The 24,472-nt window shown below is 43.9% G+C and overlaps 1 protein-coding gene across 1 annotated transcript in view; it reads left to right on the top strand.

The window, feature by feature from the left end:
• DICER1 (dicer 1, ribonuclease III) overlaps positions 1-20,708 on the top strand; it is a 71,810-nt gene extending 51,102 nt beyond the window's left edge. Inside the window, 10 exon segments of the mRNA XM_036095605.2 lie at positions 102-284; positions 531-636; positions 1,034-1,209; positions 2,162-2,945; positions 6,863-7,018; positions 10,129-11,017; positions 12,800-13,068; positions 15,514-15,676; positions 15,767-15,842; positions 16,197-20,708. Of these exon segments, the coding sequence (XP_035951498.2) occupies positions 102-284; positions 531-636; positions 1,034-1,209; positions 2,162-2,945; positions 6,863-7,018; positions 10,129-11,017; positions 12,800-13,068; positions 15,514-15,676; positions 15,767-15,842; positions 16,197-16,362 (2,968 nt within the window). The 3' untranslated portion in view covers positions 16,363-20,708.
• Positions 20,709-24,472: the final 3,764 nt, after the last annotated feature.

The following is a 24,472-nucleotide window of genomic DNA, read 5'->3' as shown; positions in this document are numbered from 1 at the left end:
TTTTTAACCTTTGAACTTACTTTAAAATCATAGTTTGATTTTCATATGAAAAACATTTGTTGAGAATAGTTGTCTTTAAGTGTATTGTTTTTCTTTTTTAGATACCGTAATTTTGATCAGCCTCATCGATTTTATGTAGCTGATGTGTACACTGATCTTACCCCACTGAGTAAATTTCCTTCCCCTGAGTATGAAACTTTCGCAGAATATTATAAAACAAAGTACAACCTTGACCTGACCAATCTCAACCAGCCACTGCTGGATGTGGACCACACATCTTCAAGGTGAGGGGTTTCAGAAATGACATCTGAAATTTCGCTCGAGGCATTATTTGCAGGGGTCAGTAGACAAATGTTCAGGTTCGCTGTCCCCACTGCCCACCTGTAGACTCTCTGAAATCAAGAGACCCTTTGCAGGCAGAACTGCCCAGGGTGGGGTCCAGGAGTCTGCACACTGAAGGTGTGGAAATACTGTGAAGAAGGGACTTATTTTTATTTTTGTCTGATAAAATTATTTTGAAATTCTTATAGACTTAATCTTTTGACACCTCGCCATTTGAATCAGAAGGGGAAAGCTCTTCCTCTAAGCAGTGCTGAAAAGAGAAAAGCCAAGTGGGAAAGTCTGCAGAATAAACAGGTAATGTGTTAATTGTTACTAGATAATTTAATATTTTGAAAGATAAGTTTGGCTTTTATATTATCAGGTGAACTGAGTGTCATGAATATTTGGAAGTTTCTCAACCCTTAGGTTTTGTTATGTTTTAGATAATACTGTGTGTTAACTTGTATTCGAATGTCTTTTTGGAAGTATGAGAGGTTTGCTTTTATACTTGGTCCGTTGATACAATTCATCCTTGTAAATCCTAGGATAAATCCCATTTGGCCTTAAAGGATTATTTTTAAAAGATAGATTTTTACTAGTATTTATGATTTTTGTCTTTATCCATTAGTGAAAATGACCTTTAATTTAATTTTTTATTCTTTTGTGTGTTTGCTTTGTATTTATCCACATTTTTCCTGATTGAATTTCAAAGATCCTGGTTCCAGAGCTCTGTGCTATACATCCAATTCCAGCGTCACTGTGGAGAAAAGCAGTCTGTCTCCCTAGTATACTCTATCGCCTTCACTGCCTTTTGACCGCAGAGGAGCTAAGAGCCCAGACGGCCAGCGATGCCGGCGTGGGAGTCCGATCACTTCCCGTGGATTTTAGGTATGCCTGTGCCGTCAGTCGGAAAGAACACGGGTCATGAAATCCATTTGCAAAAGAACTGAATTCAGTTCAAGTTTTAATTTTATATAAAATAATTCTTAAAAGGTTAAAAAGAAAGCACGGATGTCTCATGCATGCGATAAGCGCATCCTTTGACTCCTGTGTCCTTGTAAAGTCGCAGAGGGCGAGGGGGTCCTTTGTCCTCCAGTGATGGCAGTCAGAGTGAAAACGGAAACAGTTCTTTGTAACCACATTGACCTTTTAAGGCTGCTTCCTCTTTTATAAATTTATATTAAATGGAAATTGCCTCAATATGTTTTTTGTCTTTTTCCTTTTCTTCCCACTAGGAAAGTGGCCGCATCCTCAGGAAATTACTGGCTTAACCACTCTGGGATTAATTTTGGTTATCCAGTTGTCAAGACCACAATGGTTCTAGGGATTAAGGAATGTGAAAATATAATAGTAATAGTCACAACTATGTTTGTTGAGTACATATTATAGTGTCCCAACACTGATTTAAATGCTGGAGCCTTTATTAGGTCACTTAATCATTTAGGACAACCCTATGAGGTGTTAGGAGTCATTAGCCCCTCTTCCAAGTGTGGGAATCCAGGGTGCAGAGGAGTTCCATAAATGACCATCTGGCTAGCTGGAGGGCCTGGGATTCCAGCCCACACAGTGGCTCCCGGCCCCTGGGGCTAACCCCAAGCCTGACCGCCACACCGTGCTTGCCGTAGGGCGGCGGATGAAAGCAGCACAGCGAACCATGTCCCACTCCTAGTCGACACTGTGCAGAAGTCCAGTACTGTTGATTTCTGCCTTGGAAACTTGTTTCTAAAGTAGGAGCTGATTTATAGGGATCTTTATTTTATTTATTTATTTTATTCACATTGTTCTTGCTCTAAGCCTAGCCCTTCTGAAGGATCTGATGAAGTCAAAAATGTCTTTGCAGATACCCTAACCTAGACTTCGGGTGGAAAAAATCTATTGACAGCAAATCTTTCATCTCAATTGCTAACTCCTCTTCAGCTGAAAATGATAATTACTCTAAGCACAGCACAATTGTAGTCCCTGAAAATGCTGCACGTCAAGGTGCTAATAGAACCTCCTCTCTAGAAAATCATGACCAAATGTCTGTGAACTGCAGAACGTTATTCAGTGAGTCACCTGGTAAGCTCCAAATTGAAGTTTCAACAGATCTTACAGCAATTAATGGTCTTTCTTACAATAAAAATCTTGCCAATGGCAGTTATGATTTAGCTAACAGAGACTTTTGCCAAGGAAATCAGCTGAATTACTACAAGCAGGAAATACCTGTACAACCAACTACCTCATATCCCATTCAGAATTTATACAATTATGAGAACCAGCCCAAGCCCAGCGATGAATGTACTCTACTGAGTAATAAATACCTTGATGGAAATGCTAACAAATCTACCTCAGATGGAAGTCCCACGACGGCCGCGACGCCTGGTACTACCGAAGCTGTTCGAGCGCTCAAGGACAGGACGGGTTCTGAGAAGAGCCCGTGTCCTGGGTACTCCTCGAGGACTCTTGGCCCCAATCCTGGACTTATTCTGCAGGCTTTGACCCTTTCCAATGCTAGTGATGGATTTAACCTGGAGCGGCTTGAAATGCTTGGTGACTCCTTTTTAAAGCATGCCATCACCACGTATCTATTTTGCACTTATCCTGATGCTCATGAGGGCCGCCTTTCATATATGAGAAGCAAAAAGGTAAGAGAGACTGTTTTTATATGGAGCAGTTCGAGCAGCTATTCAGTGTGCCTAAGAGTGGTTTCAGGTGTTGGATGGTTTTTAGAGGATGAGGGATTGCTTAGGGCCTGTGGTGCACCCGCCCAGGGGTTGACCGAAATCTATTTTTCACTGATGAAGCACTCAGGTTTTGGGCGGGCATTAGCTGATCCGAATGTGCCTTATTTATTGGTAGGCATTCAGTTCTGCCGGGACCATTTGTGAGCATGTGTGTGCCTCCTGGATCCTGAGGGAGATACAAAGAAATACGTGGCATAGTTCCTCAAGGGGCCCGTGCTTTAATTTCATCCAGTTTAACATTTACTTGGGAGAAAGCTGTCTTGGCACACGAGGCATACAGCCGTGGCTAAAACGCAGGTCTTGCACGGAGGAGCTCATCTTCAAGGTTCTAGAGCGTGAGGAAGGGAAAGAGTAGCACTCCCCTAGCTCAGTGACTCTGCAGTGTCGAGGGAGTGATGAGGGAGTGATGCCGGGGCTCCGAGCAAGCGGCGCTTGAGAGCCCAGAGGAAGGGTGTGTTCTGAAACCAGTGCGGAATTAAGATTTAAGGAAGAAAAGCAACAAAGTCAGAATGTTCCCATGACGCTAAAAGAGGTATCACAAGGCCACATGGACCGGCTTGACAGTAATTTAGAAAGCTGCTCATTGCCCTAAACACTGAGAAGGAAGGAATATCGCTTATGATCAGAAGGTGTTAATGGAAGAGGTGCGTTCATAGCGTGTAAACACAGTGAACGACTGGCAGAGCGTGTCCGCACTCAGTGAGTAGACTGTGGCAGCAGTCAGAAGTGTTGAAATACCTGAGAAAAGATTAAAAAGGCAGGTGGGCGAAGCTCTCCTCTCTTGTGGAAAATCTTCAATGCTAGGCGAAGGAGTTTGCACTTAAAATGTTAAAGACACTTTTTGCACCAGGGACTTTTTGTTTTTGGGGTTTTTTTTTTTTTTTTTTTGAGAGAGAGGGAGAGGTTGGGGGGGCGGCGCAGAGCAAGAGAATCCCCAGCAGGCTCCATGCCCAGCGCTGAGCCCGACTTGGGGCTCGACCTCATGACCTGAGCTGAAATCAAGAGTCGGCCGCTCAGCTGACTGAGCCGCCGCGGCGCCGTAAGGGGCTCTTCGTGTTCATGAAGTGGTCGCTGCGGATGATGGCTCTGGTAGCAGGATGCCGCCTGGGTTGAAAAGCAAAACCACACTAAGCTGAGCGATCAGTTGGGCCTTCGAAGAAGTCTAAGCAAGCGGAAAGTGGGGCAGTTCTAGAGTTCTGGCAGTGAGGAGAGGGCGGGGGTGAGTGGTACTTAGCTGTGGCTCACGCTAAGTGCTTCCTGTAGCCAGACACTGCTCCCACCACCTTGCGTGTCACAGGCATTACTTGCCTAATTTGGTTCTGTATACTCTCATTTATTTTGTGATCTTATTTATAATTGTGTATACTTATAGTATCCCTAGTTTACAGATGAGGGGACTGGGGCAGGAGATGCTAACTGGCCCGAGGTCCCGTGGCACAATATGGCAGAGCCCAGCCTGGCTTTAGTGACCTTGTTCTTCACCGTCACACTCCCCTACCTCCGATGTCACTCTCCCCTATCTCCGATGTCACTCTCCCCTATCTCCGATGTCACACTCCCCTACCTCTGAAGTCACACTCCCCTACCTCCGATGTCACACTCCCCTACCTCTGAAGTCACACTCCCCTACCTCCGATGTCACACTCCCCTACCTCTGAAGTCACACTCCCCTATCTCCCAAGTCACTCTCCCCTACCTCCGAAGTCACACTCCCCTACCTCCGATGTCACACTCCCCTACCTCCCAAGTCACTCTCCCCTACCTCCGAAGTCACTCTCCCCTACCTCCGAAGTCACTCTCCCCTACCTCCGATGTCACTCTCCCCTACCTCCCAAGTCACACTCCCCTACCTCCAATGTCACACTCCCCTACCTCCCAAGTCACACTCCCCTACCTCCAATGTCACACTCTCCTACCTCCGAAGTCACACTATAACACGAGACACTACCCCGAGCATTTGACAGCCCTCATTTATGCTTCTCAGCGAGCCCCTGGGGGGTAGATAACGTGTCCCCAATTTGCAGATGGGGAAAGTTTCTTAGTTTAGAGAGTTTTATTCGTGTAAGATCGCCTAACTAACCAGAGTCAGGGAGGTGTCGGAGGCGAGAGCCCGTACCCTTCACTACCCTTCTCGCTGCCTGTCAGTGTGATTGGGGCAGAGAGAGACCTGGGATGCTGGGGTGACTGTGTGTAAGCTGGGGAATTTGGGGCGATGGTGGTGCTCATGGTGACATAGGCACAAATGTAGAAATCAGAGTCAGGTGTAGGGTTTTTAGACCTCATGGGAAATGAAGTGGAATATTCAGTAAAATGTTCAGATAACTTAGAGTTTAGGACTGGGGTCTGGTTTGGGGGAATAGTCTTTGTAAGAGTGATAAAGCTGTCAGAACAAATGAGATTTCCACGAGGTGGTTGTAGAAAGAAAATGTCAGAGACTGAGGATGAGTAGGAAACTAACAGTACACTCTTATTAGGTAAGAAAGAAATTCGTGTACATTTCAAAACTTTCCTCTGTTCATCTGCTGGGAAAGCTCTGATTGCTTATGTCCCGTAGGGATCAGTGCTGTTCCCTCAGCCCGGTGTTGAAGGGCAGCCTTCTCTGTGTGCTCCCGCCCCGGACACGTCCTGCGTCCTGACCGGACCTGAGCCCCTAGCTGGTCGTCATACAGGCTCCCTGCATGTACGCGCCCACTCTGTTCTTCTCTCAGTGCTTTCCCCGCTTCCGCTTGTCCGGTCCTGCCTGTCCCGAGTCGCACCTTAGGATCCCTGAGCGTCTCTTCCTGTCCCACCTGCCCACCATCCCGTCTGACTGTGGGTGTGCTTGCCGTCTTCCTCCTGCCATTGCCATCTGGATGCTCTATTCTCCTCGGAGGCGCAGGGATGCTGGCGTTGATCTGAGCTGTTCCCTCCCGGCTGTGTCGTCCGCAGGGACTGCTCCTCAGTCTTGCTGACGTTCTCTCAGGGATGCCCGGCCAGGTGTCTCTTCCAGGGTGGGTGCCTGGTCAGTGGTATCGAGTTCCCCGGAAAAGGGGCTCATGAAGTACTTCCATAAAAAGGAACCCAGTTTATAGAAAATGAAAATGAGATTGACAGTTCTAGATCCTGGTTTCCAAGTTTTTACGAGACATTCCTAGATAGAAATGTTACCATTTGAATGAGTTACAGAGGACATGGAGTCCTTAGGAAAAACAGACCAGAGGGTAAACAATGAAGCTATTTTATTGATGTGAATAAACATGGAGTTATTACCTTTTGTTCTGTTTTAAAATGGTTGAACAAAAATATCTTGAAATGCCATCCAAAACAAAGGAATGATATTTGAGAAAACATTACAATTAAAATTGTATTTGTGGCTTAGATTCTAGGAGTATAAAATTCTTTTAGCTCTGTTCAGTGCCAATTTCTACTTTATAGCTAGAGTTTGTGGCATTTCCCCCCATTTATTTCATTGAGAATATTGTGACATCTTAGACTTTTTATGTGGATTCTTTTTCTATTCTGATGGTCTCAGTTGACAGTTTGCATTTAATATCATCAGGTTGTGTTTTCAAAGGTTTGAAATTGTATGAACTGTTCGTTCTGACTTTATGAGGAATTCGCATATCAGTTTTTTCTGATCTGCTCTGAAAATCAGAAATTCTCATCTAACTACACTGAAGGATATAGAATATATGGGAATATAATATTTGCTCTCGTGAATAACTGATGGCCAGTTGTAATATGAAGAACATTTAGCTAAAAATATGTTTATTTGCCTGGTATGAATTCCAGCAGTGGTCATTTGCGGATAAGTATCTTACAGATTTTTTCTGCTAAAGGTCAGCAACTGTAATCTGTATCGGCTTGGAAAAAAGAAGGGACTGCCCAGCCGCATGGTGGTATCAATATTTGATCCCCCTGTGAATTGGCTTCCTCCTGGTTATGTAGTAAACCAAGACAAAAGTAACACAGATAAATGGGAAAAAGATGAAATGGTAAGTTTTGGGTAACTGGAAGCATTTATTTTTTGGTGAACGGGAGAATGTTGTGCTCTTAATTTTTGTGTTTCCTTTCCATGGTGTATTTATAATACAGAGTAGGTATTTGGTGTATTGAATTAATTCGTTTAAATTGACTGTCTCTTCATTGAATTTAGAAACAGTGTTGTAATTTTGATGGAGGTCGATTCCGTCAGCTTTTTTTCAGAGGCACAAGTATATATGATGTCGTGACTCAAAAAAGAAAAAAAAAGCAAAACTCCCTAACATTTCATTTTACGTTAGGTATAACAATTTATCCTCCCTCGATCCTTAGCTCTGTTCAATGACTTTTTCAATGAACTATGATCTCCAGTCTATGAAATAATTAATTTCAGTAAAGCCTTGCTTTGCAGGTCAGGGTTTTCTCAGTTAGGACTTGGTCTTCTCTGGTGACCTTAAAAGAAAGAAAGAAAATCATAAAGGTTGTAGTTTTCTGGAAATAGTTTAAATCATGCCAGTGGCTTCAGGTCAGATATTAGCTGCAGCTGCTTCATTTTGTCTTGTCTTGAAGGCCACCAGAGGGCACCTCGGAGGGCCTCGGAGCTGGAAAAGCCATCTGCCCAGAGGCGGGCGGCTAGGAGGAGGTGGACTGCTGGGAAACACCGGCGCCTCTCCCAAAGCTAAAGGCCATCTCTCGGCGACTTTCATTTAGTGGATATTTATTTTGCATTAATGAGACACTGGATCATGGTTACTTAATTTTTCCTTCAGGCCAGCAGTGAGAATACGGTTTCTTTTCCCAGGTCACGCTTTCTGAATAGACAGGCTTTCGTGTCCTCTTCCTGACACGCCTGTGCTAGTTCTCTGTCTCAAGCTTCCCCAGGGCCGCCGCTCTGTGCCCCGATTTTGATTTTTACCCCTTTATGGAGTACGTTTTTAACTCATGCAGTATTTGATGTTTTTACAGAAATTGAACTTCTCCAGAAAAGCATTAAGAGAATATTTTAATGCAGGCTGGGTTAGAAAAATTACATTTGCTATTAACTTAGAAATAGGTAGAACCTTAGAGGAAAATGTAGAGATTTTGAGGACTTTAGAGAAAATACTGCATATCTATGAAAAACATTCCTAATAATTATTCTGCCTTGTAGTTTCATAATATAATTGGCTTTTTAGAAAAAAATTAGCATAAAAGTGACATTGACAAGCCCTTTTGATTAAAAAAGAATTTTTAAAAATACAACAGAAATTTCTTATTTTCCTTAACATTTCAGATGACCTGGCACTTTGGTTTTGGGAATACATTAAACATACCATTCATATTTTCACTTAGTAGTTTACACTTAATTGAAATAGGCCCTTAAGTGGTATTGGAAGGCGTGTGCTTGCATTCCTGTTCTGCCCGCCTCACTCCTCAGCAAATAGGTTTAAGAGAAACTGCCTACGAATGCCGAAGTGGTAATAACTCAGGTAGAGAGTTGACTTGAACTGTAGGAGAAAAGGGTTTAATGCCAGGTTTTGTTTTGTTTTGTTTTGTTTTTTAGGAGCTTGAAGTGTTCTCGGAAACCATTTAGTGAGGTAGAATCCCGCTATTTTGCAGATAGAGAAACTGAAACCCAGAGGCATTAAAGAACTTTATCCAAGATCACATAGCATATTTGTGATAAAACCTACTCGTGTGTGTGTGTGTGTGTGCGTGCCAATTTTACACTATGGTAGCATCTTACTAAAGATATATAAGGATTTTTTTTAATTAAAAAATTAGTCTGATTTCTTTTTTAATTGCAGTTTGCCTTTTTTAATGTTAAGGACCAAATAGTGGGCCAAAACATCTCATGTTACCTTGGGAAGGTATAGGGTTTTTAACAGGAAATAGTTCCTAGAGATCTGCCACTACAGTCTCTTCATGTTCTTCCACATTCTTGGAAAACTTTTATAAACCTTTTTTCATAAAAAAAAAATAAAATAAACCCATAAAGATACATAGTTGTAGAGACATGGCTCGGTTCACTGCTCTTCTTTACTTTCAAATAAATACACTATGTCTTTTGAATCTGGCTTAAAATGAAATATTGCAGTATTTAAAAAATCCTTGACAAAGTTTGAAAACGTTTTTGTCAGCAAATCTCTGGAAAGTTGTCACTATCAGAATTGAAGCACACCCTCCTGCCTTTTTCCCCCCAAAGTAAAGTCTTTTTTTTTTTTTATTTCTTGCACAACAGAAATTTGGCATCTTTTAAGCATTGCAAAAAAGTTACATCATTACTGAATCCTAGCCCATTATTAAGGTTGTCATTCACAAATAAGCTTTTGCCAAAGAAATTGGAATTAGCAAAGATCTTCTGACAGAAATTGGATTGTTGTGTTTCATGTTAGTCTAAATTTTCTTCTATTTTTGTCATTTATGCTTTAATCTGTTCCTCTGATTACTGTAGCACAGTGGAGGGGAAAGCGTAATTTCCAAGATTCGTAGCTTAGTTCAGTGGTCACTTTTAGTTTTCAAGCAGAGCAGTCTACTTTTACACTGTAGCAAATGTACTTTGATTTGAAGTGGAAATGGGGACAAAACCTTTAGCATGAAACACCCTATTGCCTATTTTTAATATTCTACAGATTTTTAAGGTAATTTATCTTTTTTCATATTTATACTCTTTATTGCACAGATAATGCTTTTTCTGCATCTGGAATTTAATTTTATTAATTTGAAATCTTTTTGAAACATTTTAAAACTTTGTCAGCAAAATTGAAGACCTCTGTGATCTGCCTGTGAGTGCTTTTATTGTGTGTCTGCTGGAGTAAGACTTGTTAGCTGAAGTTTTGCTTCGTGGACATTAATTTTAACTTTATATCCGTGTTCAAAATCCTTAACTTAAAGCTTCATACTGGATAAAGATCATTTTATAACTTAGAAAATGAACATTCAAAGAACATGTTTTACTTTGTTTATATGATTAAATAACTTATTTTATGTTAATTGAAAACAAATGGCCATGATTTTAAAGTTGCCTTTTAGTATTTGTGGTTGTCATTTGAAATTATCCATAACCCTTGCTTTTATTGAGTTTCAAACCCTTTTAAAAACAGCAGCTATGTCTCCCCTCCTTCCCCATTCCTCCTCGTTTCAGACAAAAGACTGCATGTTGGCTAATGGCAAGCTGGACGAGGACTTTGAGGAGGAGGACGAGGAGGAGGAGGATCTGATGTGGAGGGCTCCAAAGGAGGATGCCGATTATGAAGATGATTTCCTGGAGTATGATCAGGAACATATCAAATTTATAGATAACATGTTAATGGGATCAGGAGCTTTTGTAAAGAAAATTTCTCTTTCTCCCTTTTCAACCACTGATTCTGCGTATGAATGGAAAATGCCCAAAAAATCCTCCTTAGGTAGTATGCCATTCTCATCAGATTTTGAGGATTTTGACTATAGCTCTTGGGATGCAATGTGCTATCTGGATCCTAGCAAAGCTGTTGAAGAGGATGACTTTGTGGTGGGGTTCTGGAATCCATCCGAAGAAAACTGTGGTGTTGACACAGGGAAACAGTCCATCTCTTACGACTTGCACACTGAGCAGTGTATCGCGGACAAAAGCATAGCCGACTGTGTGGAAGCCCTGCTGGGCTGCTATTTAACCAGCTGTGGCGAGAGGGCTGCTCAGCTTTTCCTCTGCTCGCTGGGGCTGAAGGTGCTCCCGGTAATTAAAAGGACTGATCGGGAAAAGGCCATGTGCCCTACTAGGGAGAATTTCAGCAGCCAACAAAAGAACCTTTCAGGGAGCCGTGCTCCTGCCTCTGTGGCCAGCTCGCGCTCCTCAGTGTTGAAAGACTTGGAGTATGGTTGTTTGAAGATTCCACCAAGGTGTATGTTTGATCATCCAGACGCAGATAAAACACTGAATCACCTTATATCGGGTTTTGAAAATTTCGAAAAGAAAATCAACTACAGATTCAAGAATAAGGCTTACCTTCTACAGGCTTTTACCCATGCCTCCTACCACTACAATACCATTACTGGTAAGGAGCCCCGGGCCAAACTCCAGTGCCCTGCAGCTGCGAGCTCGCGCTAACTGCATTCTTTTTGCCTTGGGTTTTTGTTTTTTTGTTTTTTGTTTTTTAAAAGGCAACCTGTGCATGTACAGACTTGGTGCTTAAGATGCATGGTGGAGGGAGGGAGCAAGAGAAAGATGAAGGCGGCTTTATTTTCCTCTTCCTTCTGGGTGCACGCGGGGCTCCTCACCGCTGATAGCTGGCAGCGTCCCCGCCTCACCTGCTCGCAGAGGGGTCACTTCATGGGCTGCACGGTTGGAGAAATTGGGGCCTTCCTATTTTGTTGTGCTTTTCCCATTTTTGTCCTCCCCCTGTGTCTTTCTTATGCCCGTTTAGCGCTGTTTATGGTTCTTGATTACGTATATTCTGGATGTATTTCCACGTCCTTTTATCGTTCTTCCCGAACAAAAAGGTCCCTCTCTAAAGGTCGTTTTAAATCTAAAGATGAGTGGGCTAAAAGAAACTTTTTCCGGGGGAAGGTTTCTGCTGCCATCTTCCACTTGGCATTGTGCTCCAGGGTTTTCTTCTTTCTGTAGCGGTGGCCAGTCCATGAGAGGCGAAGGGGGACCAGGCGCCTGGAACTGCAGTCAGCTTCAGCTTGTGAAAAGCCTGTGTATTTTTTTTTCTCTATCAGAGTAATAAGTGCTTGAGTCTAGGATACCAAAGCAGAGTATAAAGTTTGTATAAGAAAAACAGGAAAGGTTCAGATGATCAGAAGAGTGTAAAACCAAAAAGTGAAAACCGATCTGGCTCTGGACGAGAAGGGCTGGCGGCCCGGGGAGCTGTTTCTCTTTGTGGTGAAGCCGCGGGGCATGGTCCCTGCCCTCTGCCAAGCGAGGCCCCTGCCTCGGAGCTCTGGGTGTCCGGGACGCACCACTTCGGTGCCCCCGCCTCCTGGCCTGGATGGGCTCTGCTCGGCCCGGGGAGGAGATAGGGGTGCTGGCCCGCACGGGCGCCTTCCCCCACGTGGGCAGCCGGCCCGTGCTGGCCCAGGTCTTCGCGCATGGCCACGACTCGCCTTTCTTAGGCCCTTGTTCGTGTCCAGTTCAACAGTTCTCATGCAGGTGGAGGAGAAGGTTTTCTAGTACTTAATGGGCGGGTGGCAGCTATGACCCAGGAGTGGCGAGGCACGGTGGCCCCAGCGCACATCCCCAGCGGGGGCGAGGCGCCGCGCAGAGCGTGGGGGCGGTGTGCGAGGGCAGAGCGCGGGGTGCGTGGGGTGCATAAGGGTGTACTGAGGCGGAGGGCGGGGTGTGCCGGGGGCAGAGCTTGAGGCCAGAATAGGGGGGGTGTGGGGCCAGAGCACGGGGTGCGTGGGGGGTTGGGGGGCAGAGGGCGGGGTGCGCTTGCGCAGCGTCTGGCCCCCGACCGCCGGCATGTGAGCGAGGCTGCGGCTTCGGCGGCGCCCAGCACCCGCTTGGCCAGCAGCGTGCCCGCGGGAAGGGTCTGACCTGATGAGGCTGCCCGGCCAGCGTCTTGTCTGCAGGGGCAGGAGCCTTTGGGCCACTGAAGGCTTTTATGACCCCAATTTATAGATAAGAAATAGGCTTAATTTGCCATTCAAATTGAATTTCCAGAGGCTTTAGTAAGTGTGACATGTCCCCTGGTTTGTCATTGAAGAATATACACGAAAAACGGAGCCCGGCCGCATTGTCGGCAGTGGGTCCAGGATCGGGCGTCCCGGTGGGTGCCTGTGCGGGAAGGGCGGGGTTTGCGCGAGCTGACACCTGCGCTCTGGGCCGCCCGCAGATTGTTACCAGCGCCTGGAGTTCCTGGGAGATGCGATTTTGGACTACCTCATAACCAAGCACCTTTACGAAGACCCGCGGCAGCACTCCCCGGGCGTCCTGACCGACCTGCGGTCCGCGCTGGTCAACAACACCATCTTCGCGTCGCTGGCGGTCAAGTACGACTACCACAAGTACTTCAAAGCCGTCTCCCCCGAGCTCTTCCACGTCATCGACGACTTCGTGCAGTTCCAGCTGGAGAAGAACGAGATGCAGGGCATGGACTCCGAGGTGAGTGCTCCTGGAGAACACGGCCAGTGCGCGGCTCGCAGCCGCTTTCCTCCGGGCGGGGCCGAGGCACGGTAGTGCTCTCCCGGTGGGCCCTTCAGAAACTTGACTGCCCGCGCGATGGTGCGTGCGGTCCTTCCCGGGGAGAGAGGGGGCCGGGGGCTGTGGGCTCTTTTCTGTTCCTGACGCCTGACGCCTGCCGGCCCCCGCCCCCGGTGGCGCTTGAACCTTAGTGAATGAACCTCCCTGCGGTTCATTCTGCCTTTCTTTCTGTTAAAATGGGTCCGAAAACATTCGCTGATACGATCTCAGGTAAGCCTCACAAATGTATTTTCTGCTTCTACTTGAAAATAGGAAAATCTCATTTAAAAACCAGCCTTCTAAAATTTTAACCATTGGAATTTGAGAGGCTTCTGTTGTAAGTTCAGCCAAAGGTTCTTTGGTGATGGAGCTCATTTTAATGTGTTTGTGAGCTATTTTGAAGTTTTGTAGCAAAGAATTTCGCTTAGGTCTTTCCCCTCTGCTCTGATCCTTCGCTGCCATGCGTCTGCATACCTGTGTATCCAGGAGAGCATCTCGGTCCCCTTCTCCCCATTCTGATTCCCTTGTTTTCCTTCCTTGTGCACATGTCTTATAAGGAGTCAGGGGATTTATTCTTAATTCTGGTGGCTGTTTTAATTGCTCTTCGTTTAATTTGTACCTTCCCTTTTTTTTAAATTGCACCAAACCATGGCTGGGGACTAGTGCCTTTCTTTCCTTGACTTGCTGTGAGAGAAATTTGAGGCGTAACCGCAAGGCTAGTGTCCCACCCTGTAAACAGTACAGAGTGCATGCTGAAGGAGGATCCGCTCTCCGGGTGTCCTCCTCCAAGGTGAATGGGCCAAGTCGGAGCACAGCTAGCCGTGGCACTAGGAACTAGAACCATCTCATATGTACTCAGTATTATTTCTGGTCTTATTCTTTAGAAGTGTTTAAGCTTAGAATTTGAGGAATTAGCTAAAATTAGATTTAAGTTCTCTTCTGATGACAGTGGGACGTGCTGGTTCTGTTAATTTTTGTTCATTCTTTTCCTTTCCTTTGTTTATATGATCATATGTATTAGAAGTTACAAAACTGATTGGAAATGTCAGTGGTCTGGCTTTTCTAACTTCCTGTTGAATCTTAAGTCTCTCCACTTCTCTGGGCCTCAGTTTCTTCATCTGCGAAAGGAGAGAATTAAATTCGATAAGTTTTAAAATTCCTTTCTACCTCAAAACCATGATGTACGAACAAGAAGTGTCTTTTTTTTCCCCCAGTAGCCAGAATTACAAGGGTTTTATATAGAGCTCTACATGGCTAAACAATCCATTTAGAAATTTTTTTTAAAACTCCAAATGCCCCCTTCTCTTGTTTCTCTTTCACAAGGAATTTGTGTTTATTTTAGAAAATACAAATAAGCAAGAAGAACATTAAAGTTATGCAAATATACTGCTTTAGAAATTACCAAAATGAACATTCTGTGATGTTTTATTGCTAATGTATATAAACATAAGCATACATAAAACATAAAATGGAATTATACATAGTATACCATAACGTGTTTTTTTCACTTAATATTTTGAGGACAACTTTCCGTGTATCCATTGGCATTTTGACTTTCAATGGCTGCCCTCTAATCAATATATGGCTATAATGGAATATATTTAAACAGTCCTTTGTGGCTAGATAGTTACATTGTTTTTACTGAGGACTTTTAATAAACATGGGTGTGGTAGATATATCCAGTACCTCCTTAAGATAAATTCCTAGAGATGGGATTGTTGCATCAAAGAATTAGGAACTTTAAAAGGCATTTGATACATATCTAAGTTTTTTATTACATTACTTTGAATACCTACTGTGTGTCAGGCACTCTCTTATAGTCAGTGTGTATTAAGGGGTTTAATAAAAAGGGAACTTGGGGGAATCTGTTGTCCAGTCGAATTTTCCTGGCAAAAAGTGGCAATTTATACTTGCCAGAGCAGTGTATATACACTCTTGTCATTCCCGTACTAATTAGTATTCGGCCTAATCCTTGCCAAGCCGCTAGGGGGTAGAACTGTTTTAAGATGCAGTTCTTTGGTTACGAGCGGATTTGAAATTTTTTTCATACATTTATTAACTATTTCTAATTTTGTGTTGTTTTTGTTTTCATTTAGAAGTACTCTTTTTTCCCTTTGCTGAGTATACTACTAACTGGGGAAGGGATTTTGTTTATCCCTTGAGAAATTAGGGGAAAAAAAATTTTTTTTTTAGATGTTTGTGAAGAACCTATTACAGTGTCGTTAGGTGATTGCCATAAATGGTTGGTATTGTTAGCCTTGTTAGAGGGTATAATAAAAGTCCTGCCCAAGAAAAGAAACACACCGCTGTGGAGTGCCTTTAAAGGTGGCCTTGTTGCTTACAAGTCCCTTTTCTTTGTGTAAATAGCTTAGGAGGTCTGAGGAGGATGAAGAGAAGGAGGAGGACATCGAAGTTCCAAAGGCCATGGGGGACATTTTTGAGTCGCTTGCTGGTGCCATTTACATGGATAGCGGGATGTCCCTGGAGATGGTGTGGCACGTGTACTATCCTATGATGCGGCCGCTAATAGGTACTGCTCGTTCCCTTCGAAAGAAACACAATCGTAATTAAAAACAACTATAAGGATATCATTCACATGACTCTTTCATTTTGATTACAGAAAAATTTTCTGCAAACGTGCCCCGTTCCCCTGTGCGAGAATTGCTCGAAATGGAACCAGAAACTGCCAAATTTAGGTAAGCAAAACCATGCATGGAAAAAATTAAGTTCCTTAAAAAACAAGAGGGGCAAGAGTTGTCAAAGATGCCATAAACTAATGATTCTGAGAAATATTTACACTGGGGCGCGCACTCTGCACTCTCCGTTTGTAGTCGGATTGACTTTCCCTTTTGCTTTGATAAAGTAATGCTGAGTTAAAGAAGAGCCTCAGCCCTGTCTGCCGGGGGCCGCGCCGCCGTGTGATGCACGTTTCCTTTGTGTGCCGGCAGCTCGTGCCCGGGCCCTCCGCCTCCAAGCGCGAGCTCCGTGCTGATTGACAATAATAATAAATAGTTCTGACTCGTGATTCACGCTGTTCGGCTTTTTTACAGCCCGGCTGAGAGGACGTATGACGGCAAGGTCAGAGTCACGGTGGAAGTGGTGGGGAAGGGGAAGTTTAAAGGCGTCGGCCGGAGCTACAGGATCGCCAAGTCCGCAGCAGCGAGAAGAGCCCTACGCAGCCTCAAAGCCAACCAACCTCAGGTTCCCAACAGCTGAAACCCCTTTTTACAATGGGAAAAAAACAAAAAACAAAAAACAAAAAGCAGAATTAAGGGGAAAACTATTTAAATCGAGAAGGATGATTTAAAAGTCCATAGTGAGTGGAATGAATCGAAGGCAGAATTTAAAGTTTGTTTGATAACAAGATAGATTACAGAATAAAACATTTAACATATGTATAAAAATTTTGGAACTAATTGTAGTTTTAGTTTTTTGCGCAAACACAATCTTGTCTTCTTTCCTCACTTCTGCTTTGTTTAAATCACGAGAGTGCTTTAATGATGACATTTAGCAAGTGTTCAAGAGAATTATTGACAGTTATTTTGTTTTTATTTTGTTTGGGGGGTTTTGTTTTTCTTTCTGTTTTTTAGTTTCGTTTCTGTCAGCTTTGCTTAGCGTTAGGAGGCCAAGGAGCTTACAGCTGAGACAGCCCCTGGATTCTGTGGAGCGCCCTCCCCTCCTCGGCGTGGCCGCTGCGCCCAGGAGGATGGTGCGGTCTGCGAGAGGAGAAGCGTGCCCGTGCTGTCTTTTCTTTCCACGATCTGTTGCCTAAGAGGATGTCTCCCGGTCGCCATTGCACTTACTATAGTAAGGGACAGGTTTTTAATGAACATTGGCTGGCATGTTGGTGAATCAAATTTTCATTTTCTCTCATGCCACGTAGTCTTGCATACAAAAGGTTCTTGCCTTAAAAATAAAACCCTCATGGATGTTCTTTAATTTCTGATCTTTTTGGAACAAACTATTTGACATTCCCTTCCTTTTATTATGCATTTAGAGGTTGAGACAGTGTGATATTTGCAACTCACTAGGGTAGTTGTGACTTAACTTATTAAGGATTATATTAGAGTTTCTGTCATCTGTGTCCTGAAGGCATTTTGAAAACCAGAATATTATATATGTAGTCTATGGATTTTTTTAAGCACCATAATAAAAATGATGTTTGGCTAAATACCCAGTTTTACTAAAAACCTCCTGCCAGGTAGTTCCACTGATGGAAATTGTTTGTGGCAAACAGTTTTGCCCTGTAGGCTGTTGCTCTAACAAGATAAACTCTAGACATATCACACCTAAAATATGCTGCAGATTTTATAAGTGATTGGTTACTTATTTAAAGAAGCAAAACAGAGCACCTTTACCCTTAGTCTTCTCACTTAAATGTCTTACTGTACTTGTCACAGTGTTGCGTGCATTCTTCACCTACCAAAGCTGCGCTGTTAATGCCGTGGAAGTGTAACGTTTTCGACAAACTGCCGTCATCTTGATACATCTGTGATTTAGGTCATTAATTTAGGAAAACAAGCTCATGATTTCCATCTTTGGAAAAGAAAAAAAAAAAAAGACATTTTTAGGCATTTGCCGAAGTTTCTTTAATTAGACTTGTAGGCACTCTTCACTTAAATACCTCAGTTCTTCTTTTCTTTTGCATGCGTTTCCCCCTGTTTGGTGCTATGTTTATGTATTATGCTTGAAATTTTAATTTTGTTTTTTTTTTTTTTTTTTTGCACTGTAACTATAATACCTCTTAATTTACCTTTTTAAAAGCTGTGGGTCGGTCTTGCACTCCCACCAACATACCAGTAGAGGTTTGCTGCAATTTGCCCCATTAATTATGCTTGAAGTTTAAGAAAGCCGAGCAGAGGTGTCTAATGTTTTTCAGCACATCATTCTGAACTCGATGCTTCATGTAATGCTGCATTTTTTGTTTTCAGTTACAGTTGAATACTGTACTTCTTGCTTTATCTGCACCACCCACCCCCAGAGAAACACCTCTGCACGTGTGCACAGAGAAAACTGTCAGCTCCGCTTTCTAAGGAGACCTGAGTGAAGGGGATGTTAAGCTTCTCCAACGTTATTTGTTGTCTCCAATCTTACATTTAAATTGCAATCTAAATTATTAAATGAGATTTTGAGCAAATTAATTTGGGTAGGCTCATTTTTAAAATATTTCTGATTGGGAACCTTAGATTTCTGTTTGTTTTTTTTTAAACCTCAGCGTGAGATCTCCTAGCAAGTTAAAACCAAGCAATTCTTGAATTATATTAACCGTAAACGTGTACAATTAACAAGTAAGGCTGGATGTGAATTTTACGTGTGAGGGTGATCTGTGATCAAGTTAGATCGCAGATCTCTTCTTAATTTATAAACTACCTGATGCCAGGAGCTTAGGGCTTTGCATTGTGTCTAATGCACTAATCCCAGTGTTAAGGGATTCTCTCGCCTCCTGGCACCAAAACCAGATTGTTTCACAGTTACAATTCCCATTGGGAGAAAAATGCCTCAATATATTTTGTAACCTTAAGAAGAGTATTTTTTTGTTAATACGAAAAAGTTCAGACTTGGATATGATTAGGACATACATTCTCAGGGGTTCAAATTTCCTGCTACCATTCAAAATGTTTTATCAACGGCAAACTTTAGCTATTTCATTTTTTTGTTGTTGGAGAAAGATAGCTAATTTTAATTTGTGACTCACACTTGGACGCATTCTGTGATCCCCTGGTTACTAAGTTAAAAAATAAAAACTCTGAGTGAGACATACCGAGATGGTTATGAACGCTTTCGTGCTGCTGATTTTTAATGCTGTAAAGTTCCCCCAGTTTAGCTTGTTGAAATGTTTTGCATCCATTAACTAAGGAAGAAAATCACTCTATGTGGCCCCCCTTTCCACCCCTGTGTGTGTCATCCTTTTGTTCCTGTGATTGCAGCGTGAGACCGAAGGTAATACGGAGGCCCTGCCGGGTGGGAGGTGTCGTGGTGCCTCAGGCACGTGTGTGAAGGGCTGGGGAAGTGTGTCTTGACAACTGCGAAGTTCCTTATGATGATTGTGTGGCGGTTAGTCGGCATGAACCTTCATTGTAAAGATTTTTGATTTCCTTTATGATACACTTTCAACAGTCCTAACTATGCTGCGTTGTGTAATAGCTTTGTTCCCCTCTGTTCTGTTCGTGTAGCACAGATAAGCATTGCACTTGGTACCATGCTTTACCTCATTTCAAGGAAAATATGCTTAACGGAGAGGAGAAAAGATGTGGTTTGGCCTCGCTGCTGTTTTGATTTACCGGATTTGAAAAAGATAATTATAATGCCTGCAATGTGTCATATACTTGCACAACTTAAATAGGTCATTTTTGTCTGTGGCATTTTTACTGTTTGTGAAAGTATGACAAAGATTTGTTAACTGAACTCTTAATTATGTTTTTTTTTTTTTAAATATGTTTTGTTACTTCTTTTTCTCTTTCTTTTACGTCATGTGAAGTGATTAAATTTAGAATGACCTCTAACACTCCTGTAATGATCTCTTAAACTACTAATAGTTTAACGTTCTTCATAATAGCTTGCCCTCAGAACGATTCGGACTTCCCTCCCTGACTAGCGAGAGGCCCCAAGGCTGCTCGGCGGCTTATAAAGACGGCCCTTCACCCAGCACCGCACCCTTCCAGGTCGTTCCCAGTCCCACGGAGACGGGTGCAGGGAGTGCCCGACACCCAGCCCACCCACGGTGCGGTCTGAGGGCCGGCCGATGGCAGGCTCTCCATCTTCCTCTCTTAGGGTATTTGATCCTTTCACACGAGATCTAAGCCACCAAACTGAGACCTGGATATCTTTATTGAAACCGCATCTGAGATGCTGCCCAAGCTCTCGCCCAGCTCGTGTTCCTGGCGGTCGGTACCTAGATGGTCAGTTTAATTGCATTTCAATAGGTATATTTTTTCAACCACTGATTACTTTTCAGGAATTTAATTATTTCCAAATAAATTTCTTTATTTTATATTGTACATGAAAAGCTTTTAAGATACGTTTAAGACCAAGCATAATAAAGCGATTTTACCAGTTGTTGGAGCCGCCAGGAGCGATCTCACGGGAACTTGCATTGAGACTTGCATTGTGGTTTTCCACTAGCAGTGAAAATGGTCTTTCAGAACTAACTTGTAAATATATTTCAATCATTAAGTGTTTTGTTTTTTTTTCCTGGTCCGTTTTTATTTGGACATCAACCACAGACAATTTAAATTTTATAGATGCACTCAGAATTCACTGCATCAGCAGGTTACCTAGCAAAAACGCAAAGGTGAACAGCAAGTAAACTTTGTGGCTTTTCTGCTGTAAATAGAGGGAAGGGAAATGACTAAAATCAAGAAAAACTAACATAATTTGATTGACAGTAACCTATTTACCATCACATGCTGCAGCTGTTCTAAGGAACATACTGTAACCCATTCATACAGTAATTGTGCTGCGGGAACGGGCAGCCTGCACCTTATGGGCCCCAATTACCTTTAGTTGTTTGTTTTGTAATAATTGTAGCAGAGTCAACCTCCAATAAAGTTATGGTCTGTTCATCCTGTGTCCTTCTATCTTTTTCTTTTCTCATTTTGGTTCCGTTCAAGCGGGTGATCACACTGAGATGGTTGTAGCAGACATGATCTTTCAAGTGTTCTGATTCCACGGTCCTATGAAAATGCCTATTTTAATATGATAAAAGTTTTGCTGACTGAATTCTGCTTCACGTTTACCAGTAGAGTTGTATAGTAGCAGTTGCCTTTTTCTTTTCGAGATTTAAATAATAGTGGTGTGTTTTTCTGAAATTCTGCCATATTGACTGATGCGTTCCGGCTCCTGGATTATACATGATGCATTTGACATATTCCTTAAGCGAATTTGGTTATTCTAAAATCAAGTGGACAGAATGTTCAGCTTCCAGGTTTTTAGGACGTACTCCTAATATTGTTGGTTAAGCAAGAATTTTGTCTTTCAAGATTTGACCCAATCTTTTTGTAACTTAGTAAACTAAGGACTAATAGCAATGACTTGGCTGCAGAACAAGATCGTAAGTATAAGTCTCTTAGAAGGAGAAAAAAATGTTTAGTTTTCTGTTACCAGTCCGGATTAATCCCTTCCTTTTTCTTCCTTCCAACTTCTTCTCTAAACTAAAGGAGAAAAAGTCTATGTATTTTAGTCATGAGGAATTGGGGTCAGCACCACAGGCTTGTGCGTGCTGGTGTTATGGCCCAGAAGTCACCGGATAGTGCAGGCCAAGCATCAGTGCCACAACGTCTTTCTGCCACTGGGACCTTGCCCTCCCCTGGCTAGCAACAGAGAACAGCCAGGCCAGGAAGATCAGTTTGCAGATCATGATGTGCGTGAAAAGAATCCAGATGGAAGGGAAGTTTTTTCTTTTTGCAGATCCATAAGCATAACATACCACATGCTTTAGATGGGATGGTAGATGCCGGTTCAGAACCGGCCGCGTTGCGAATGGACCTGTGGTCCTTGCGAAGGCGCTGGGAGCAAGGGAGTGCACTCACGCTAGGTGGGCAGGCCAGGCAATGTGTGGGGAACCCTTCGACCTTTCTCCTTCTCTTTCTTTGTTTCGTGGTTACTTATACATAAAACAACATTTCGGCCATTTTTCAGCATACGGCTTAGAAGCGTTAAACACGTCGACATTGTTGTGCAACCATCACCACCGTCCATCCCCAGAACTTTTTCTTCATCCAGAACTGCAACCTTGCATCGGCGAAACACTAACTTCCCTTGCCTCCCTCCCCAAGCTCCTGGCAGCCGCCAATCTGCTTTTGGTCTCTGTGAATTCCACTGTTCGAGGTACTTGATAGAAGTAGAATCAGACAGTATTTGTCCTTTGACATCTGACATAATTATTTCCCTCAGCGTAAGGGCCTCAAGGCCCATGCATACTGAAGCAGGTGTCAGAATTTCCTTCCTTTTTTAGGCTGAGTAGTACTCCAACGTGTATACACGCCGCAGTTTGTTTACCCTCCATTTGCCCGTGGATGCCTGGGGTGCTTCCCACCTTTTGGCTCTCAAAATTCGAGAGCATTGCTTCGAATATTGGCATACGCATACCTGCTTGGGTCCCTGCTTTCAATTCCCCAGTGTCTATATTCCAGAAGTAGAATTGCTGGGTCGTACGGGAATTGTATCTGTGATTTTTTGAGGAGCCGCCATCCTACTTCCCCGCGTACTGCACCATGTGACCTGGTCGACGGTGGAGAAGGCTTCCAGTTTCTCCACGTCCTCACCCACACCTGTTTCCCGTTTGTTGGTTTTCTGTAATATCTATCCTAAGGGGTGAGAGGTGGCATCTCGTACTTTTGATTTGCTTTTCTCTAATTATCAGTGATCTGGAGCATCTTTTCATGTGCTTATTGGCCATTGTGTATCTTCTTTGGAGAAATGTCTCTTCAGGTCCTTTGTCACTTTTTGAGTTGGTTTTTTTCTGGTGGTGGTGAGTTGTGAGAGTTCCCTATGTGTTCTGAATATTAAGCCCTTACCAGATTTGTGATTTGCAAGTATATTCTCCCATTCTGTGGGTTGCCTTTTACTCTGTTGAGACATTCTGAATTGCAAAACGCGTTGACCTCAAGGCTTTCTTACAGGGCTTGTGGGCCCGTGATAGCCACGGCTTATTGAACAGTACTTGGGGCCTGGTTGTTGCTGAATGTTGTACACATTTTATGCCATTTGCTCCTCACCACGAGTATGGAAATGACTCCTTTTGGAGGTTCACACTGAGAACTAGAGTCAGCCCGCCTAGTTTCCTGCACTGTGTGACTTTGGGTAAGTTGTTAACCACTCTTAGCCTCGTGTCCTTGCCTCTACAGTGAGAAACAGCATCATTTGGATTCAAGTGACACTTGATGTACAGTGCTGGGCGCAATGCCCCGCATGTCACAAGCCCATAATAAATGCTAATTGTAACTGCTGCGATCCCCCCTTTACAGATGGGGAAAGCGAGGGACAGAGGAGTGAAGTTTACCTCCTTCAGAGGGGTGCACCTTGCCCATCTCAGGTTGATGGACATTGTCTTCCCTATAAGCCCAAGTCTGCAGCTTTTAGAGAGGCCTTTCTAGGTGTTGTTGACTCTGCCTAAAACTATCCTGGCCCTCCCCGCCTCCTCCTTTACTCACCCAACACTACCCGTCCTTGCAGACTTAGCTGGGCACTTAGCCCCCCAGGACGCCTCCGTCCCACCACCTTGCAGCCTGTGCCCATCCTTTGGTCCTCACCACTTCTCCTCGTGTCTGTGAGCTACTGGAAGGCAACGACCACCCCATGGCCCGAGTCTCAAAAGCTTCTGGACCATACAGTAGATGCTGATCTCCGTTCACTGCTGTGCTGTTCTCGATCTGCCATCCGTAGACGTCGGTGATTCTTCAGGAGACATGAAGTGCGGGATCAGGAGGGAAGTGGGAGCGGGGGAGTGGAGCCAGCACCACACAGGGGGAAAATCCTGCTTTTTACCATGTTTTCTCCAAGGAGAACAGGACCTATGGGACCTGGGTCACCTTTTTTTTTTTGGAGATTTTATTTTAGAGTGAGCGCGTGTGCCGGCGAGCATGTGTAGGGGGAGGGACAGAAGGAAAGGGAGAGAGAATCTCGAGATTCGGGGAGCCCGACACAGAGCTCGATCTCCCGACCCTGAGATCGTGACCTGAGCCGAAATCAAGAGTCGGCCGCTTAACCAACTGAGCCACCCAGGCGCCCCAGACCTGGGTCTCTCCTACATATTGTGTCCTAGTCTTGGGTGAGGGCTGGGCCTCTTGGTCATTTGGACACCTTTGGTTCACGTGGGGTTAAAGACCCAGTAGAGAAATAGACCTCGCAGAGCCTGCGCTTTTCCTGAAGATTCAGTCTAAGTGGACACTGAATGTTGTAGTGGATCTTTCCCCTTTTTGCTTGGACTACTGGGCCACTCCGAGCCAGGTTTCTGGTAGACCTCCAGTTCCTCTGTTCCCTCATTTATCCAGCACCTGCTGTGTGCAGGCACTCTCCCGGGTGCTGGGAGCAGAGCAGTGAAGAATATGAAGCTTTTGTCCTCGTTACAGGCAGTTAACATCCTAGTGGATCCTCGGGAAGACAGGCCATGGCCAAATCCACCATAGTTGTTGTCTGGGGACAGATCCCAGTGTGTGCTTCTCATCCCCCCAGCGCCTCCACCCTGTCCTGTAACAACATCCGTCACTCTTGTGCTGTTGCCACAGATCCTTCAGGGAACAAGATGGGCTGTAACGAACACATGGGCACTCTTGGTGCAGAATATATTTATTAAGCAGCTACTAAGTCCTGGGCGTTGGGCCCACCT

The sequence above is a fragment of the Halichoerus grypus genome, chromosome 8 (assembly GCF_964656455.1).
Source record: "Halichoerus grypus chromosome 8, mHalGry1.hap1.1, whole genome shotgun sequence".
In the NCBI taxonomy this organism is placed as follows: Eukaryota; Metazoa; Chordata; class Mammalia; order Carnivora; family Phocidae; genus Halichoerus; species Halichoerus grypus.
The sequence above is the reverse complement of the archived record's forward strand: the minus strand, read 5'-3'. Positions and strand labels throughout refer to the sequence as shown.